The sequence below is a fragment of the Microchirus variegatus genome (genome assembly GCF_963457635.1).
Source record: "Microchirus variegatus genome assembly, chromosome: 16".
NCBI lineage: Eukaryota > Metazoa > Chordata > Actinopteri > Pleuronectiformes > Soleidae > Microchirus > Microchirus variegatus.
In genome coordinates, this window is record NC_139817.1 from 13,833,744 (window position 1) to 13,852,292 (window position 18,549).

At 39.9% G+C, this 18,549-nt stretch overlaps 1 protein-coding gene across 1 annotated transcript in view; it reads right to left on the reverse strand.

Moving 5' to 3' along the window:
* Positions 1 to 18,549, reverse strand: part of astn2 (astrotactin 2) — a gene marked incomplete at both ends in the record, with an annotated part of 321,802 nt that overhangs the window by 164,609 nt on the left and 138,644 nt on the right. Inside the window, 2 exons of the mRNA XM_083902351.1 lie at positions 10,138 to 10,284; positions 14,311 to 14,418. Coding sequence (XP_083758477.1) covers positions 10,138 to 10,284; positions 14,311 to 14,418 — 255 coding nt within the window. The remainder of the gene's footprint in view (positions 1 to 10,137; positions 10,285 to 14,310; positions 14,419 to 18,549) is intronic.

The following is an 18,549-nucleotide window of genomic DNA, read 5'->3' on the forward strand; positions in this document are numbered from 1 at the left end:
TGAGTGGTTTTGGCTAAAGGTAGCCATCATCGTCATTGACATCATCATCATCATCATCATCATCATCATCATCATCATCATCATCAGAAGCCTCCCCAAAGAGAAATTGTGGTCGTGTGAAACGTCTTTTGCGAAATTGAAAAAATACAAGAAAAAAAAGTGTTGAATTGTCGCTAAATTTGTCACTTTTTTGAAGAGAAAAGTTGCCGGGGGTTATTTCCCCTGGCTCGGTTCATTCTGTCTCTTTTTGTGTGCTGTTATATCGGTAATGTGTACAACATCATCTTCTCTGTTTTTGTTGTGGAGTGTTACAGCGCAACTTCCAGTCCTGGCATATCTACACTACCATTTGTGGTCACTTGAATGAATCAGAAATACACATAAACGACTATTCTAGCTGCAAACGTCTGGTTTTTAATGGAATATGTTTATAGAGGCCCATGCAGCAACCATCTCTCCAGTGTTCTAATGGTACATTGTGTTTGCTGCGTTAGAAGGCTATTGGATGATTAGAAAACCCTTGAAAACCCTTGTGCAATTATGTTAGCACAGCTGAAAACAGTTTTGCTGGTTCTTTGATGGAAGGGCAAAATTATTATTTTGAATAAAAAAAATTATTTCTAATCTTGTCAATGTCTTGACTATATTTTCTATTCATTTTGCAACTCTTTTGATGAATACAAGTGAGTATAGGATATTAAAATTAACATAGTATGACGAATAAGTGTATTTTCCTTTCTATCTAAGTAATGCTGCCATAAATTCACGATTTGCTCTTTGAAATGAGCAAATATCAAACAATCGTAGACTCGTGTCTTCAAACAAGCAAAGGGCTGCTATTGCTTCTGCATTTAGCAGCCACCTAAATACCAAACCAGCTGAAAAACACACACACACACACAACACCCCCGGAAAGGATCCCTTAATGCTTCTCCCAGGTCAAGTTGCCCAGAGATGAGTGTAACGAGGCTATTTCCTGCATCACTGCAGTTTAGTGAACACAACTGGCAGCAGCCTCCATTTCGCCGAGAGAGTGGAAGAATCTAATGGCTTCAGCTCATACGGTGAGGCGCATTATGGGTTAGTTTCTCTGAGACCTGTGAAGAAACCCCCTCTTGAGTTGTACATTAGAACAACGCTGATTGCAGGCAACTGTGCATAATTGTGAATTAAGGAAAAACTAGATTACTCCCTCCTCCGTCTGCGACTAAATTACGGAATTCACTTGCAACATACCGGAGAACTTTACATGAATTATTTATTTGATTCAGATTTCTCTCCCTGTGCTTTAATGCCACATAGGCTCATGATTACACGCAACTAAATAAAGATAATTTCCCAGGTGATAAAACGCCGTCTTTCCTTTTTTTCAGGCTTCACATCTCCCAGCCTTCGAAATGATGAAAATAAATGAAGTAACATTAAGATGTAACGCTCGCTTATTTAACCCCATTAACTTGAACGATATGTTTATTTCTGTTCGCCGAGCTCGTCACGATGTGGTCCTCACAGGCCCCCGCTGCTCTGTTTGCCGTCCGGTCGTCCACATTAGCTGCTGTGTTTCCGTGTTTTCCTCGCCTTGCCGTATCTCATCTGTCAGCAACTCGTCAGCCTTGCTGTGTTCACTGCTCATACAGACGCCCGACCTCATCACTTGCCTGTTCACACGCCTCCTATCACTCATTATTTCTCCAGTTGACACAGAGCATTTCATAGAGGGCAACTCATACGGCAGAAAAAAAAACTATATGTGAAGGCTCGGAGCAATGGTGTTGTAATACTTTTTATTGCTTCCCTGCTCCTTGTCCTGACTCCTACTTATACTGTATGTGGTTTGCCAGGATTTGTTCTGTTTATTTATCTCTGGGATTTGTTTGTTTGTTTGCTCCTGCGACTGCCCGCCTGCTGCCTGACTGTATGCCTGCCAGACTACTGTGTTAAGCCACCTTTTATCACATCTGCTCTGCCTCAGGTGCCCCGCGTTGTCTGAGTCCAATTCCGGGGGAACACACGGTACAGACTTTGCAGAGAAATAACAAAACAACAAAAAAAAGTCTAAAAAAGCCTGATTATAGTTTCCTGAGGGTAAACTTTTGTCACGCTTAATCTACAATTAAAAAAAGACATAAAAACAAAACAAATGGTGCATCGAAAACAGACAACAAACAAACAATTTGACTGTTGTAGAAGCAGCAAGAAGATCTTTCTGAATGGAGTTTGCATGTTCTCCATATGTGTGTTTTTCTGGATTTTCTACAGGTTTTCGCAACGATCAATTTATTTTCTAGTTATTCTATGTAACACAGGTTTAAAGGCATCCACACAAGTGTCCCCGGCCTATGCTCCAGTTTACATCTTGAATAATCTGACACACAAATCATCACACATACAAGGAAGTGGCAGTGCAACAAAAAGCAAAAGAAAGTGTAATACCGAGAGATTTATTCTGGATATACCGTGTGTGAGTGGATGATTGTTTGTCTCTATGTATCCCTATGATGGATAACCTGTCTAGGGTGTAACCCGCCTTTTGTCCCTATGTCAGCTGGGATTGGACTCCTCAAGACCCTCATGTGGAAGATGTAGAAGATAAGTAAGTGAGAGAGATATTGATTGTCTGGTCTGAGCTCCTCACACCAGACTAGAACAGACGGACGCAGGTTCTTCATGCACAACCGACAACCTGAGGCAATCTTTCATCTCTGAAATAATCCGCCGATATAATGAGTGCCTACTCTCTATGCAGTGCCCTTTGATTGGGCAAAATCTCCCATCATGGGTCAGATTAGAAAGCAGTCACGGGCCTGTTTTTTGTGTGCTTTCAATAGGTCTGAAAAACCACAACATTTTTGAATAGTTATGAACTATTTTAGGTGTTTCTGGAGACTCATCAAAGACAGGAAATACAGGGTTTTCCTCCCACAAACATGCACACTCCAAATTCATACAGTAGAGTTAGTTTAGTTTTCTCTATGTGGTGGAAACAGTCTCTTTTGGGGCTTTTTCACGACACAGTTCCAGCACGACTCGCCTTAGTATTTTTTTTTTTTACATGTTTACGTTTTCCATTACTACAGTACCTCAATGTGGGCAGAGTCATCATAGCACGTTCAGTACTACTTCCTGTATGACTGGCGCACAGACTCCATCTGACACAGTCACCGAACTGAAACACGACGGAAGAGGTTGGATTGTGATGCGGCTCACCACTAAATACACCAAACTCCTCTAAAATAATGAGAATTTTAATAAATAATTTTAGAAATGTTATTGTTAATTAAATGTTACCGCATGTTTTCATAATTTTTTCCTTTTTTTTTTTTTTTTTAACTGATCTACAGTTCGGGCATTGTTTGTTTTCACTTCGTGACGACACTCTCTGCCGATTAGTGTCCGGCAGTCTGTTGATGTCGCATCGGCTCAGCTCGATTAGAACCTTGCCAGAACAGGTTCTTAAAACGTAGAAAGGTACCTGGTACTATTGCTAATGGGAAAGCATACAAAAAAAGAGTTGAGATGTACCGAGCTGAGTTGTGCTGGAACTGTGCCGTGGATAGAACGGTAGAAGATGGATGGATGTTGTAAAAGTAGACATGTGGGTACTTTCTTTTTTTCTCAAGGTTGTCAGTTGTTCAATAACATGAAAGTCTGTTGGACTGGCGTTCCAAGCATGCGTACCTGATCTCATACTGTATGTCATTATGATACTCCTTCCTGGAGCATATACACTTTTGGTATGGTTCATATGGTCATACGTCCAAATGGGGTCCTCACGTACTGTTACAACATGGGCGGATGATAGCACTTACATCATGTGGACCATAACAAACCACACTGGATTGGCCTTTTATCTGCTGCGTTTATAAAGAATTGACTAACGGCGGAAGGCATCCATTATAAATTCTGCAGCACAATGACGAGCAGTTGCAGAGATACATTAAAGATAAACGTTAGAGTGGAGACTAGACTCGAATGTATTGTGGACAAGATGTTTATGAGAGACACTCATAATGACGTCACGACAGACACAAATATCTAATGATAATGTGTTTAATGTGGCACAGCATGTGAGAGGAAAATTCTTATTTAAAAAAAAAAAAAAAAGGGGGGAAAAAATTGCATTTAATAGATGTATACGTATACTGTAGATACACAAAGGACAAAAAATAAGTTTTCATCTCCATAGTGTCTCCACTGGCGGTGTGTGTGTGTGTGTGGGTGTGTGGGTGGACTAGGAATGAGGACCCAGCAGCAAGAGCACCTGATTGACTGATATGTGAATGCTCTGCTTTCAGAGATATGGCAATCATTAGCTAAATTGCCCCAGCTCTTCACTCTATCTTACTTCACTTAACTCCTTGCACATTTTCCATTTTTCTCTCTGCTGCCATTGAGGCTTGTAGAGCAGTATCTTGCCAATGCATGGACCCAAATTATTAACATTTCATAGCCAGTGAGGGATAAAACAGACTCAGAATTCGATAAGCACTTGTCTGGCCAGCCATCCCCACATGCTTAATTTAGCCGTCTTGATTTACCCTTTTTTTTTTGCAAATATTGTGTATTATCTACTACATTTATTTGTCTTCAATATAATTTGGACAGCGGCACATATATAACTTGTTTGTGTGCCGTGCAAACAGCGCGATTCACGTTTATTGGGTTTGTTCGGGTATAAATAAAGCAAACCTTGGAGGAGTCATGGCAGTTGAATTGAATGTTTATGCCATGTCAACTGAAAAAGTGCAAACCGTAAAAAAAGAGGGCAGTATTCCAATCTGCGGCGAGCAGCCTCATGTAATAAAGTCAGCTCAAGAGAAAGAGCTCAGAACAGCAAAAACAAAGAAAAAAACAGAGACAGAAAAAACAATCACCACGTTTTCGAACACACACACAACTCTTCATCAATCTGATTGCTGAAAATGCCACTCTGTTGGTTGCAGAGGTAATAAATCACGTTGTTTCCCGTTGAAGCTTTTTGTGTCATGATTGTTGCTGTCTTTTTTGTTCAGTTCAAACACATTATTTACATTTTTTTTCCTGAAAAGTATGCATATTGTAAACCACAAATCAAGGTTGAAGGGGTAGAGGGTTTTACTGCAAGCCATTTGTAAACAGAAAAAAAGGAGGAGCATGCTGAGCCATGCCCGGTCCATTAGCTGGTCCTTCTGACATTGGAATGTATACATATTATATAATGTTGTTGTTGTTTTTTTTCACCACTAAACAACAGCGCAAAGTTAAAGTCACCTCTACGGTATAACGCTGAAGGACAAGAGTATCCCATTATGGCCCAAAAAAAAAAAAAAAAAAAGGCATATCATGGTGGAACGTTGCTACTGTCAGACACACAACAGGCAAGGCAGGCAACTGCTTAGGGAAGAAAAGAGAAAGAAAGACAGCTAACAGACTTGAACAGCAGCTAACATTAGCGTCAGAACGCTAGCTGACGCTAATGCTAACTAGTAGAAGCAGTGCTTAAGAGGTGCTGATGAGGACTTAACTTTAAATTTAACTGCTATACTTTATATTAAATATAAAGTATAAATAAAATTTTTGTTTATAAGATTATAATGTGAATATACAAATCTATTCTATTTACTAAGTTTATACACGTTTTTTTTACAAGTTATTTACAGTATTTTGTTGTTCTATTTATTTATGTTGTCTTATAATGTGGGTTCTTTACAGTGCAATGTATATATTTTTTACTTAGTTTATATAGTTATTTACAGTTTTGAGTAAATGAGTATTTTCTTGTTCTTTTCATTTATATTTCGCTAGCTGACGCTAATGCTAACTAGTAGAAGAAGTGCTTAAAAGGTGACGATGAGGACTTAACTTTAAATTTATCTTCTATACTTTAGAAAAATATTTGTAAGTTTATAATGTGAATTTTGTACAGTGTAATGTATATATATATATATATATATACATTACATAACGTTCCATATATATATATATATATATATATTCTTTTTAAACTTTATATAGTTATTTACAGTATTTTATTGTTCTTTACATTTATATTTTTACATACTTGAATGAACACTGTTCGGAAGGGCCCCCTAGGAATTAATGCTTAGCGCCCCAACAGACTCTAGAATCGCCTCTGGCTACTGTGAAAACATGCTGCACATTTGTACATCCTCATCCTTGTTTCACGCCAAGGTCAACTTTTATAACACGACGACAGCGAGACGTACGGTACAGTCGCTGTGCCACCAAAATTGATACTTCGCCAAGTTGAATGCTCAATAAAAAATGTGTCGGTGACAAGATTTTGTTTCAGTGTGAAAGAATTTGGTGAATGAACAAATTTAGGTTTGTCACACATTCACATCGCGGAGTTAAAAATAGAATCGCACTTCGCTGAGTGTTCAAACATCTGCCGGGTCGGGGGGGTGGGGGGGGGGGGTAGCCTTATCTCACAGTTAGGGATGAATGTTAAAATAAATTCCTGTATCCTTTCCTTATAAGCGAGGGTAAGCAGGATATTTTTTGGCAAGGTTGAGAGGTCATTCTTATCATCATATTTTAGCATAATGTAAAATCAAGTAACGTGAAGGAGAACTAGACTTTTGCACCTTTTATAGTCTCTGTTTTCTGTAAGTATCAGCCAGAATAACATGATAACTTAAGACCCACTTTTTAACCTGGCTTTCACCTGAGTTTATTTGTACTATTATGTATTATTTAATGTTAGTATCCTTAAACATTCTTACCTCATTTATGTACTTATCTTAAGTACTGTTTCAATTATCTATTTCATTACATTTCATTTGTTGCTATTGATGTTTTTAATTTCTCTTTTACCTCCTGTTTAGATCACACATTATTGTTTTAGTCTCCAGTTTTTTTCCCCCCTCGCAGCTGTTTGTGAGTTCTACACTAGCGTTTCCTCACTTCCTCTCCTCTCTTCTTTTCCTCACTTCCTTCTTACTTCATCTTTTCCTCTTTTCTTCACTTCTCCACTTCGCTGTTTTTAATACATAATGCCAGCCATCTGTTGGCTGGAACAGTTGTTGTGTCGGGGGGTGGGCCGGTGGGTTGCTCTCTTTGATTATGTTTTTATCCTGTGAAGCACTTAAAGTTGTATTGCTCTGTATGAAAAGTGCTATAAAAATAAAGTTTAATTCACTGATTGATTGATTAACATCTTTCTGCTAAAATATAATGTTCATAGCATGTGTGTAAATCTGTAAAACGGTATGTGTTTTTACATTAAATCATGCCATAAAACGTTTTAAATGTGTGTTTACGACTGCTACTTCTATTACTAAGAATAATACGAGATAATGTAAATGTTGACATTATTATTTTTATTTGGTTGTTTTAAACGTTGATGCACACACAAAGACGAGAGAGCCAGCAGCTGCTTTTTAAATGTGTTATTTCACAGAAAATTAGTACTTCCCTGTTCTGTGAATAACACAGTGGGGAAACTAGCTTGTTAATTACCCATGTCATCTGCCTCGGTAGCACGCCGATCATATTTTATTTCACCAATGCCAGACACGCCAACTCTCAAAGCGGCTTGCAAATATTCATGTCAAGTCAGACATGACAGACAAGGCAAGACAGACAGTTGCCTCGAAAGTGGCAAACAGTGACGGCTGATCCTCCCCTAGATGTGAAATCATATTTGGTTTATTGCCTCCTCTGGGAGCTTCTCTTGTATCACAGCAGAGTGAATCTTCCAACCAGAGGTGGAGGGGTCATGTTACTCCAGGCTGCAACCTGAGGGATTCCTGTATTTCCTTTCTGTGATGAGTCTCCAAAACCAGCTCATATTGGTCATAAGTGTTCAAAGATGTAGTGGTTTTTTGAAACCGATGCTTTTTGTGAAAGCAAAGAAACTGGCCCATGACTGCTTTCCAGTCTGACCCATGATGGGAGACTTCGGCCAATCAAAGGGCACTGCAGAGAGAGAAGGCAATCGTTATATTGGTCGGATTATTTCGGAGATGAAAGATTGCCTCAGGTTGTCTGTTGTGTACGAAGAACCCTGCATCCATCTGTGCTAATCTGGTGGGAGGAGCTCAGACCAGACAATCAATTTCTCTCTCACTCACTTATCTTCTACGGCTTTATCATCCACATGAAGGTCATGGTGGGGCCAATCCCAGCTGACATAGGGCGAAAGGTGGGGGTACACCCTGGAGAGGTCGCCAGTCCATCATAGGGACACATAGAGATCATCCACTCTTACACCGACAGTCAATTTAGAGTGTCCAATTTACTTAATCCCCAAATCTGCATGTTTTTGGACTGTTGGAGGAAGCCGGAAGAACCTGGAGAAAACCCATACACACTATGACAGCCAGGCAGTCTACGCCGAAATGTCGGAGCTCTAAAGCTCGTGGTAACTACAGTGAGTCCCATCGGCCTCGCCAGTAGAAAGGCGTCCTGCTTGTTTCCACTCGCCCTCTCGCTCCTCTGTTGAACCGGACTCCAAAGGCACTCCACTCCATCGCTCCAGCCCCAGGAAACAGTGTTTTTTTTTTTCTCTCCTTTTATCAAATGCAAAAAAATTGAAAAACTCAACTGTACTGGGAAGTGTGTGGACTGTTATTTACTGAACATTGCTGAACTCCTGAATATATTATTTTCGTGAATACAATTGTTTTGTTGCATTTTGTTATTTTGGGTTTGCATTGATTGTGGGTTAGATGATTGGTTTTACAGGTAAAAGGATACACTGTCTGGTGTATTTCCTTTGTGTTTTTTAGATGTGTGTGTTTAAAAAAAAAAAAAAAAAAACATAAGAAACCTGACTGGCACCACAAAAACTCCTCCCCACAAATACTCACACGGAAACCGTCACAACACAGGTGGAGAACATGCTAACCTCGTGCAGAAAAGGACATTGTTCTAACCAGGGCTCAAACCCGGGTCTTCTTGTTGCAAAGGCAAGTGTGAAAACCACTACTCCAACCGGGCAAAAACATCTATCTATAAAGCAAGTTGTGTCTGTGTGTCTGTCTGTCACAGGCATATCTCGCTGACCGTTAGTCAGACCCTACGACTTTGGATATGGGTTGAGCATGGCCCGATGGTGTGCATCCTTGATTTTCTAATTTTTTGGAGGAATTTTACTTCACTGATTTATCATGCTGCGATTTCACTGATTTATCACGCTACACCAGGCAGGCAGCGGCTCATCAGCAGCAGCTGCGCTGTCTTGAGCGAGGAGGTGGGGAGTGAAGAGGCTGTCCTCATGGTGGGTGAGACATTTTCACACGGTTCACCGCAGAACATGGTGTTATACTGAAACGACGAGGTGTCCATTCACCAATATGCACATATTTATTTGGCATTAGCATGCTACTACTTTGCGGCTAACTTGGCAAACCTGTTTCCAAAGGTAAGCTAGCGAGGTTACGATTAGCATTATCGTAGGGCACTCCCGCTGAGTGTAGCTGGCGTGGCAGACAGTCACAACAGCTAGCTACGCTAATGCTAATCAAAAATGAAAACATTGTGTTGTGCCTAATGAGGTTGCTCAGCGTTTGTATTATGTTAGCATTTATGTTCCTTATCATGCATTACCATAACTGAAAAATCTTCTTCAGCTCCCACTATAGGAATACATACTTCCTACGAGCACTGCACTAGTACATGTTAGTTCACAAATAAAGATTCCACAATTGACAAAACAAAATCCTCCTCCTGATGTCAGGCTCTCTCCAGCTACCTGTGTATCATACCAATGGAGACGTGAGGAGATATAAAAGTAGATTGCAAAAATATAATAAACTATCATATCTATTTTGAACTCATATTTGGTTGATGGAACGTTACCCACATTGGAGAAAACCCAAGCACACACGGGGAGAACATGCAAACTCCATGCAGAGGAGTTGCAGACCCAGGTCGTCTTGCAGCAAAGTCTCAACAATGAACTGATTTTCTAGTAATTCTAAGTAACACAGGTTTAAAGGGATCAGCACAAGTTTCCTTGGCCCTCCAGCTTACATTTTGAATCATCCTACTGACAAATCATCACACATACACACACACAAAGGCAGTAAAACAACAAAAAGCAAAACAAGAGGGACTAATACCGAGAGATTTATTCTGGATATACCTTTATGTGAATACTTTGCCAAGGTGTAATAAATGCGTTGCACTTACCATCCGCAACAAAATGCTCAGGCACATGGAGGGTGACCTTGACAGTGAGAGGGCAGGATTCCTGCGTAGCGTAGACAATGGCAATGACACACGTGCTGATGGTAATCAGCGTCAGGGTGACCTTATTTAGAGGACTGTGTGGGTGGCCTAAAGGTAGAGAAAGAGGAAGAACACATTAAAGGTGAACTGTTTTGCATAAGCTTGTGTTTAATTTGGGATCTTAAAATGATCACAGATGGTGTTTGGGAAAAAAATTTAAAAAAATCCTTCACAGTCAGTCCTACTTTTGCCCACAGACATATTAGATATGCAGACAAAATCATCCACCTTGGTGCCATACTTTGGTTAAGTAGAACATTCAAGCTTCCCCCTGCCCAAAAAAAATCCCTGATAAAAGTACAGTTAATCGTTCTCCTGATTTATGACTCCATTCCGGCTCCAGGTTTGGCACACGTAAGTAAAAGATGACTTAGAATACCAAAGCCCAGAATCATTTGTCGGCATGATACATGATCTCATTGCCACTGACAGAGTTATGGATTGGTTGTTTTGGTTGCCCTTTGGCTCCGTCAGGCCTCCCCTGTATCCATGCCAGGATAAAGGGAATGAAATTAGCCACTTAACCTCTGTCTACTGATATTTATCATGGGGGGAGAACTCAGCCGCCTGAACAGAGGGTTACTAGGATATAAGTGCTGGATGAGAGATATATGGTCTCACTAAACCTTAGCTGTTAAACACGTTCTGGTTCTGTTACACCTTTTTGAAAATAATACTCTGGTGCTTTAATCTTAAATGCTGGGAAATGTCTCACAATCTCCACCAGCGGAATGACTAGATTGTTGCTCAGAGAGAGAGAGCTGCTCAGTATTCACCCTGAAGTATGTGCACAGGTTTGTTTCACAAGTCAATACCACTAATGCTTTCCGTTTTTAAACAAAGGAAGCCGCGGTGTAATGGCACAGTGATGTGTGGTAAACAAAATGTCTAATTTGCTGATAAGAGTGCTGTTTCTAGATTAGTGTGTGTCTTAATTTATATGTCGTACTTTTTCCCGACTGCAGCTTGATTTTTTCCGAATAAAGTGTGACGATAAGGACGGATTATAAAAGTGATCAAAGGGAGTGGACTGAAACAGGTGTACAATGAGGTTTCTATTTTTTAAAGGCGTCGTATGTAAGAATGTGGCCAAAAACGGTTGCAACACTCAAATTCAAAATACCGAGGTCTCTAAGGTTTGGTTTTCGTTCCGCCATTGGAGCTCAGACGTGACTGGCAACCCGTGGTTGCTCTGCAGCTGAGACTCTATTGACTGCAATGATTGATAGACGGCGGTAGGTGGCGCCACATGCCAAAAACATCATTTCAAAACATAAACATGATTTGCAGTCTGCAAAACATTTTTTTTAATGCAAATATTTTGGCTGTACTGTTGTTGTTGGTGAGTTCAGTTTGTTATATGAACATTATTCCTGAGTCTCTGTGACATATTAGGAGGATTTTGATGGCCAGTTGCTTTAGATTTATTACATAAAGCACCTTTAAATCCCTAAATATTTTAAGTATTTTAAAATGACACAGTTCTTCTTCTTTCATATCGTCACCCTGTTAAAATAATGTTGCGTTCCAGAGCCCATCCAAACAAATGGGATGTGGGACTTATCCTACTTGGATTGTACTAGCTCCTACTTCAAAGCATTCCAGCAATTGAAGTCGAATGTTAGAAAACATGGACGATCGCAGCGCTTTAGATTTATGTTTGAAGAGGCATTTTGACTGTCAACAATTCAGTCTATTTGCATACACAAGCGAGCCGTATATGTAGAAGCAATACATATCGATATGTAAAGTCATTAGTATACTTTTACCGTAGCCCTACATATCTTCATGCTAACAGATAACAACGACAACATAATTTCACGACACAACATAAAAAACAAGTTGTGATAAAATTGCTGTGTCTAAAACAACTCTACACGCAGAAAAGTAAAGTTTATAGCCTATTCATGACTCCATGGGCGCCGCCATTATTCTCCGACGTCATTTTGTCGGAGAATAAAACAATTCTGACAAAAAATGACTTATGACTTTTTTAACGGTGTGACTATATGTTTCAATGGGTATCATCATAACTAGAGGTGAAACAATTAATCTATGAATCAATTACTAAATGAATCGTCAACTATTTTGATAATTGGTTTGAGGCTTTTTTCGTGATTAAAACAAGATTTCTGATTGTTTTAGCTTCTTAAATGTGAATATTTTCTTTGCTTCTTTGCTCCACATAACAAAGAAATCCTTAAAACTGAATCATTTTGGTTTGTGGATAAAACAAGATATTGTCGTGAACGTCCAAGTTTGAAAAACACTGATCAAAAGTTTTTTTTTTAACATTTTCTAACATTTTATGGAAATAATCGTTAGTTGCAGCTCTAATCATAACCTTCCTTAATAAAAAAAACACATCTCTGGAACGACTGAGTTGAGTCTCAAACCCCGCTATGTTCCCGGAGACAAACTCTTGCCAGGCTTGGAAACAGTGAGATGCAACTCAAGGTCAAAAGCAGCGAGTTAGGATAATGAGCGCATGCTTCCGCACCGAATCTTCCGTCTCGCTCAGCCACAGGACGACAGGATGAGAGGACATGGACAAAGCTGTCTACAGCAAAAATGGAAGGGCAGTTAATCCCTTTGGGGGTGTGGGTGGTGTCAATGGGCATGTGAAGGGGTCCCTCAATCACTATAAAAGCCTACTGAGTGGACAAAAGCATGCACACTCACGCTGAAAAACACTTACTATATGGTCCCAAACCAAATGTTTAGTCTGTGCTCTTGTGCACACTGCCAGGTACAGTGCTTTTATTTTTCTCTGCCCGTGGTCTGAAGGAAGCCCAGTCTCTTTACACACGCTGTGATTTTAACACACATTGTAACCATCGGCTTTATGTCTTTACAAGTCGTCTAACCCCACAATCCTTTTTGTAATAAAATCTAAGTGTCCATAAAGAGGAAAGCAGAGTTTAAGACGAGGACTTTTGACATCTCCAACCACAAATCCAAGCACTTTGTGTTCCTATATTTGGAAGCAATAAATAATGTATATGATAACATGCTTGGAAATGAAAAAAGTAGACATGTATGTATTAGTCTGGGTCTTCTGTGATCTAAATCAATCTCATTGTTAGTAAAAGTTGATTTGTTTTTACCTCTCTTTTATTATTATTATAAAAAATAGTAAAATAATAATATAGCCAGAATTTGTCCCTTCTTTTCTGACAGTGTAAGTGTGGCATGGGAAATAATAGAAATACATCAATTTACATTGTTTTTTTTCAATCACCTAACAGCAAGAGTGTTGAGATTGTTCTCAGAATTCTGACTTTATTCTCAGAATTTCTGACTTTGAACACAGAATTCTGACTTTATTCTCAGGATTAAACTATTCTCAGAATTAAACTATTCTCAGAATTCTGACTTTATTCTCAGAATTTCGGACTTTGAACACTAAACTCAGAATTCTGGGCACCCGTAGTTCTGAGTTTAAAGTCAGAATTCCGAGTTTTAAAGTCAGAAATTCTGAGAATAAAGCCAGAACTCAAACCCCTGTGTGGATCCTAATCCTCCCCCCGTATAGACAAGTAGAACTTGACTAGTAAACTAGACAGGATTGAGAATTAAAATCGGAATGTGTGTTTCATTTTCTCTTGGTTTCGTACTCGCATACACAAATACTAAACTCGCAGTTTTCCCTGTCACACCCCGTCTCACCGTGGGAGAGGAAGTGAGAATGATTCTTCCCATCAAAGTATGTCGGAGTCAGCTGTGCTCATCATGGAGCCTCCTGTTACATCAGCTAATATATCTGACCTGAGTGTCACCGAGTCGTGCCATGGAACAGCAGTTTGTATCCCATAGGGAGGGCGTGCGACTCCTTCCTACTTCCAGCTCTGCTGACAATTCCAGAAACGTCTAGCCTCATTTCACCCAGATATGGACTTCCAGGCCATTATTTCTTTTCATTTGAAATTATTATTATTTTTTTTTTTTGGGGGGGGGGGGGGGGGATTTTATTTCCCTTTTACTTTATGGCCGTTTCAGCAGTAGATAAAGGAGGCGCCGTGATCCACGTTAATAATAGTGTACACAAAGAAGTCGCCTTCCGTTCTTTGTTACCTTTGCCACGTCTTCGTCCTCTGTGTTGTTCTGTGTAAAACTTCATTTGGCCGTCATCTTCAGGCTCTGACCCTGATTCTCCTTGAGGACCAAACACCCCTCCAGTGGCTGCCAGTGCCATGAGAAGAGTAAAATAAAGTGGAGAGAAGCGAAACGAAAAGAATCAGTCAATCTGTGATTTTGAATTTGTTTCTAATACAAAAACAGAAGGAATATGGCGAACAACCTATATTAACTGTGGCTTTAAAAGCTCTTCCACATAGCATAATCACATAATCACAGTATGATTACAGCTCTGCAGCAGAGATTAAGCACACTTCACACTTCCAAACACATTTACAGATCAACAATCTGGCAATGACAACGACTGACTTACTGTGTAAGTCCAGTAATTCATGCTATTGTGCTTATGAGCTTCCGTTTCCGAGTTATAATCGTGTTAATATGAACAAACCTGGATACAAATATAAATCTCCCTTTCTTTTGCAGTATATTCACTATTTGAAAGATTTGAAGCTGTAAATGCCACATTAGCGGAGCCATGTACCCATGTAGCAAGGCTCTTAAAGGTAGGAGGCTGAGCTTGTTCCACCTATCCACATCAGCATCAAAATCCACATTTACTGCTAACTTAACAAGGCCCAACGTGACAATAGTGTTGGATTTAATTGTCTGTGTCTGATAAATAAATACAAAGTGGAGCCAGCTTAGAACTGTGTGCACCATCCACAGATTCTGTTAATTACTTTCAATTACATAATAAATGGTTTTAAATGTGCAAAACCGTTGAGTCTTAAAGACACAGCCTGAAAACATGCCATCTCTCTCCAAACAACATCTTATCTTAATGTTGCAAATACTGTATGTAGTGCTTGTGTAATCCTCGGGATCACAGTGATTACGCTCCCCAAACTCCCCGAGTGGAAACGAGATAAAGGACAGAAAGAAAATCGATGTTTTTTATATTTCAGCCGTGACGGAGCAGCTTGACAAAGAGACGCTTCACCTGTTACGGCAAATTAAAACAAGGAAGCATGGAGGAAGACAGCAAAACTATGGGGATGGTATGTTGTGCTAATATGGTGATGCATGATATCTGTAGAGGATACTACATACTGTTTATTCATTTACTTTGTTGTTTTTATGGCTGTCAAATTCTGGGATCAGTGGCGTATTTGATTGTCACAATGTGACTGACAGTTGTGGCGCTTTTTCCCACTATTCAGTTTTAGCACGGCTTGGCTTAGCTTGACTCTACTTGGTTTGGTATCAGGGAAGTAGTTTTACATCACTGTAGTAACCATGGGCAAATAGTTTTTAATGCGACATAAACTGGTGATGAGTAAAGCAGTTATTTTCCCGTGCAACCGAACCATTAGAATCAGTTCATTAAAAAAGATTAGTTCAGTGCTTCCTACATGACCGGAGCACACTCAGTCACTGAAAATACGGCTGAACGGGTTGGGATTTGGCTCATGACTGTCAGTACAGTTGCTAAATATTAGAAATTACACTTAAAGATTAAAGATTAACGCATGTTTTCAAGATTTTTACGTCTTTTTAACATCTCGCTCATGACTCCTCCAACGTCTTCAGTCAATGGCATATTTTAGTATCAGTTTAGCTGGCTTGTACCCTCGCCAGAGCACGTACTAAGGGTGCTTTCACACCTATAGTTCGATTGTTTTGGTCTGCACCAGTCAGAAAAATGTTACAATGGAGTATACAGACGTGGGTACGGTTTGCTTTCACATATACATAATTCGAAACAAACCAAAATTGACTGCGAAGACCATCGGCACCGCAACCGGACTAACCTCGATTTCCACCGGGCGCCCACCCGCGGAACATAAGAACTGTTGTCACTGGAGCTGATCACTGCCACTCTAATCAATGTGAGCATCCACCAGGCACACCGCAGCTTCTTGTGTGAATACGGCTGGCTCGCACCCGGTGGGGATGGAACCTGGGCAGGGAACGACGCAAAACCGCGGCGCTGAAGTTCTGAGGCACTGGCGCGCCCGGTGGAAATCCGGGGTTATCCCGTATTTCATACCCATAATGCATTAAACTAGACCCGTTTCGTCCCATTTGGTTTGGTTGCTTTCACACCAGAGGAACCGTACCAAAGTAGGGCGGATAAAGCTGTCCGAGACCACCCCTTCAGGCAGGTCTCGAACCGGTTTGATTTGGTGCGCACCAAAGGACCGAGATTACACCTACGCAAACGAACAGAACCACAGCATTTGGTTTGTTCAGAATGTTTGGTGCGCACCAAATGCTGTAGGTGTGAAAATACCCTAAAATAGTTCCAGGTAGGCTACCAGGTCCTATTGCTGATGGAAAAGCAAAAAAGAAAAACTTCAGCCGTGTATTCTGTATAGTGAAGCTATAGTGAAGCTATGGGCAGTTACAGAGATGCCAAGAAGCAATAATTAAATTAATAACAAATAGTGATTTAAAGCTTTGATTTATACACAAACTGATACTGCAGATACTGTGGGCCTCTTTTTATTCACCTTAAAAATAATGTTTTATTTTGCTCTAAAACTAGTAACTCATTTGTATTTGTTACTCTGTCTTTCTTCTTTCTTGTCAAGTTCACATTGGGGAGGAAAGAATGCCACGGCTTGTGGACATTTGGCTGCACCATAAATATTAAGACATGATTAAAAGTTCTATAACATCAATGTTAAAAAAAGTGTAGAGAGAAAGCTGCAGTCATCCCTCTGGACTGGTGCACTTGAGCAGGTCGAGAGCGGAGCTGGATGTGAAGTGTAAGAGTGCGGCAGTATGTGGAGAGTGAAATCAAGCCAATGTGGTGTAAAATTGGTTCTGAATTTATGCATCATGATAGAACGTGCCTGGAGAGGTGGAGGATGGAAACACAGCCAGAAGAAAGTCTGGTGATGTTACAAATAAAACCGTTGAACGAAATCAGCATGTGCCTGTAAAACCCATTCACATTTTACCGAGATAAACAGCACTCGACACTTAATTAATTCATAAAGCTGTCTTTTTAGGCAAATGTAATGTAAATTTACTAAATTGCAGTTAATGTCTTCCCTGCAGCTCAGTCACAAGCTTCGGTTAACTGTGTAACTCAGAAAAAGCAAACATTTCCTGCACCGTTTTTACAGGTTTTTTCATCATTGACGATGTGTTTGTGGCTCTCGAGTCTAACTTTGTGAAGGTGTTTCAGGTCGAATCTATATATTTCAAACTTAGTGCATAGGAACTTTGAATGGGGCTTGAATTAAAACTCTCATCAACAAAAAAAAAAAACACCAACTTGCTTCACGCACTCTTCACATTTGATTAGCACTTTGACAGGAGTGCCGTCTCCTTTTAGGACAGACGTCTCGCCGTGTGAAAGTAATTACATTTTCTATTTCTGTAGATCGATACCTGATTAACCTTATGGAGTGTGGTCGTGAAATTAATCTGTTTTCATGTTTTACTTTTGAGTACTTTTCAAAGGTTAGGGACTTTCCCGGCGTGCTTGAGAAGTACTTTGGTCACCTTCAGTGCCTTTCTCAGACATAACCGGGCGCATGGAACCAATGAAGAGGAGGATGTGATATCAACCCCATCTGTTATATAACGTAATAAAATGTGTCGGCCACATTTTTAGTTTACATTGCTGATGTTTTTCCAACCCCAAACAACCCCAAAGTGCCCTCGTCTTGCAGATAATGTTCCTGAATCTGAAGGTCTTGTGCCCAGAAGTGGTCCACACCGAAATAGAAAAAAAATCCTTACTCTTGACTCTGATTACTGAGGTAAAGCTGCAATGCGTAACTTTTGATGATTATACTGAGAGATATACATTGTAATGTAACTGTACTTAAGCACAAAATTACGTAATGTACATACTTTATCATTCATACACTACCGTTCAAAAGTTTGGGGTCACTTAGAAATGTCCTTATTTTTGAAGGAAAATCCCTTTTTTTCAATGAATATAACATTAAATGAATCAGAAATACACTCTATACATTGTTAATGTGGTAAACGACTATTTTAGCCGCAAACGTCTGGTTTTTAATGGAATATGTACATAGGTGTATAGAGGCCCATTTCCAGTGTTCTAATGGTACATTGGGTTTGCTAATCGCGTTAGAAGGCTATTGGATGATTAGAAAACCCTTGAAAACCCTTTTGCAATGATGTTAGCACAGCTGAAAACAGTTTTGCTGGTTCTTTGACGAAATAATAAAGACCATTGTTTCTAATCTT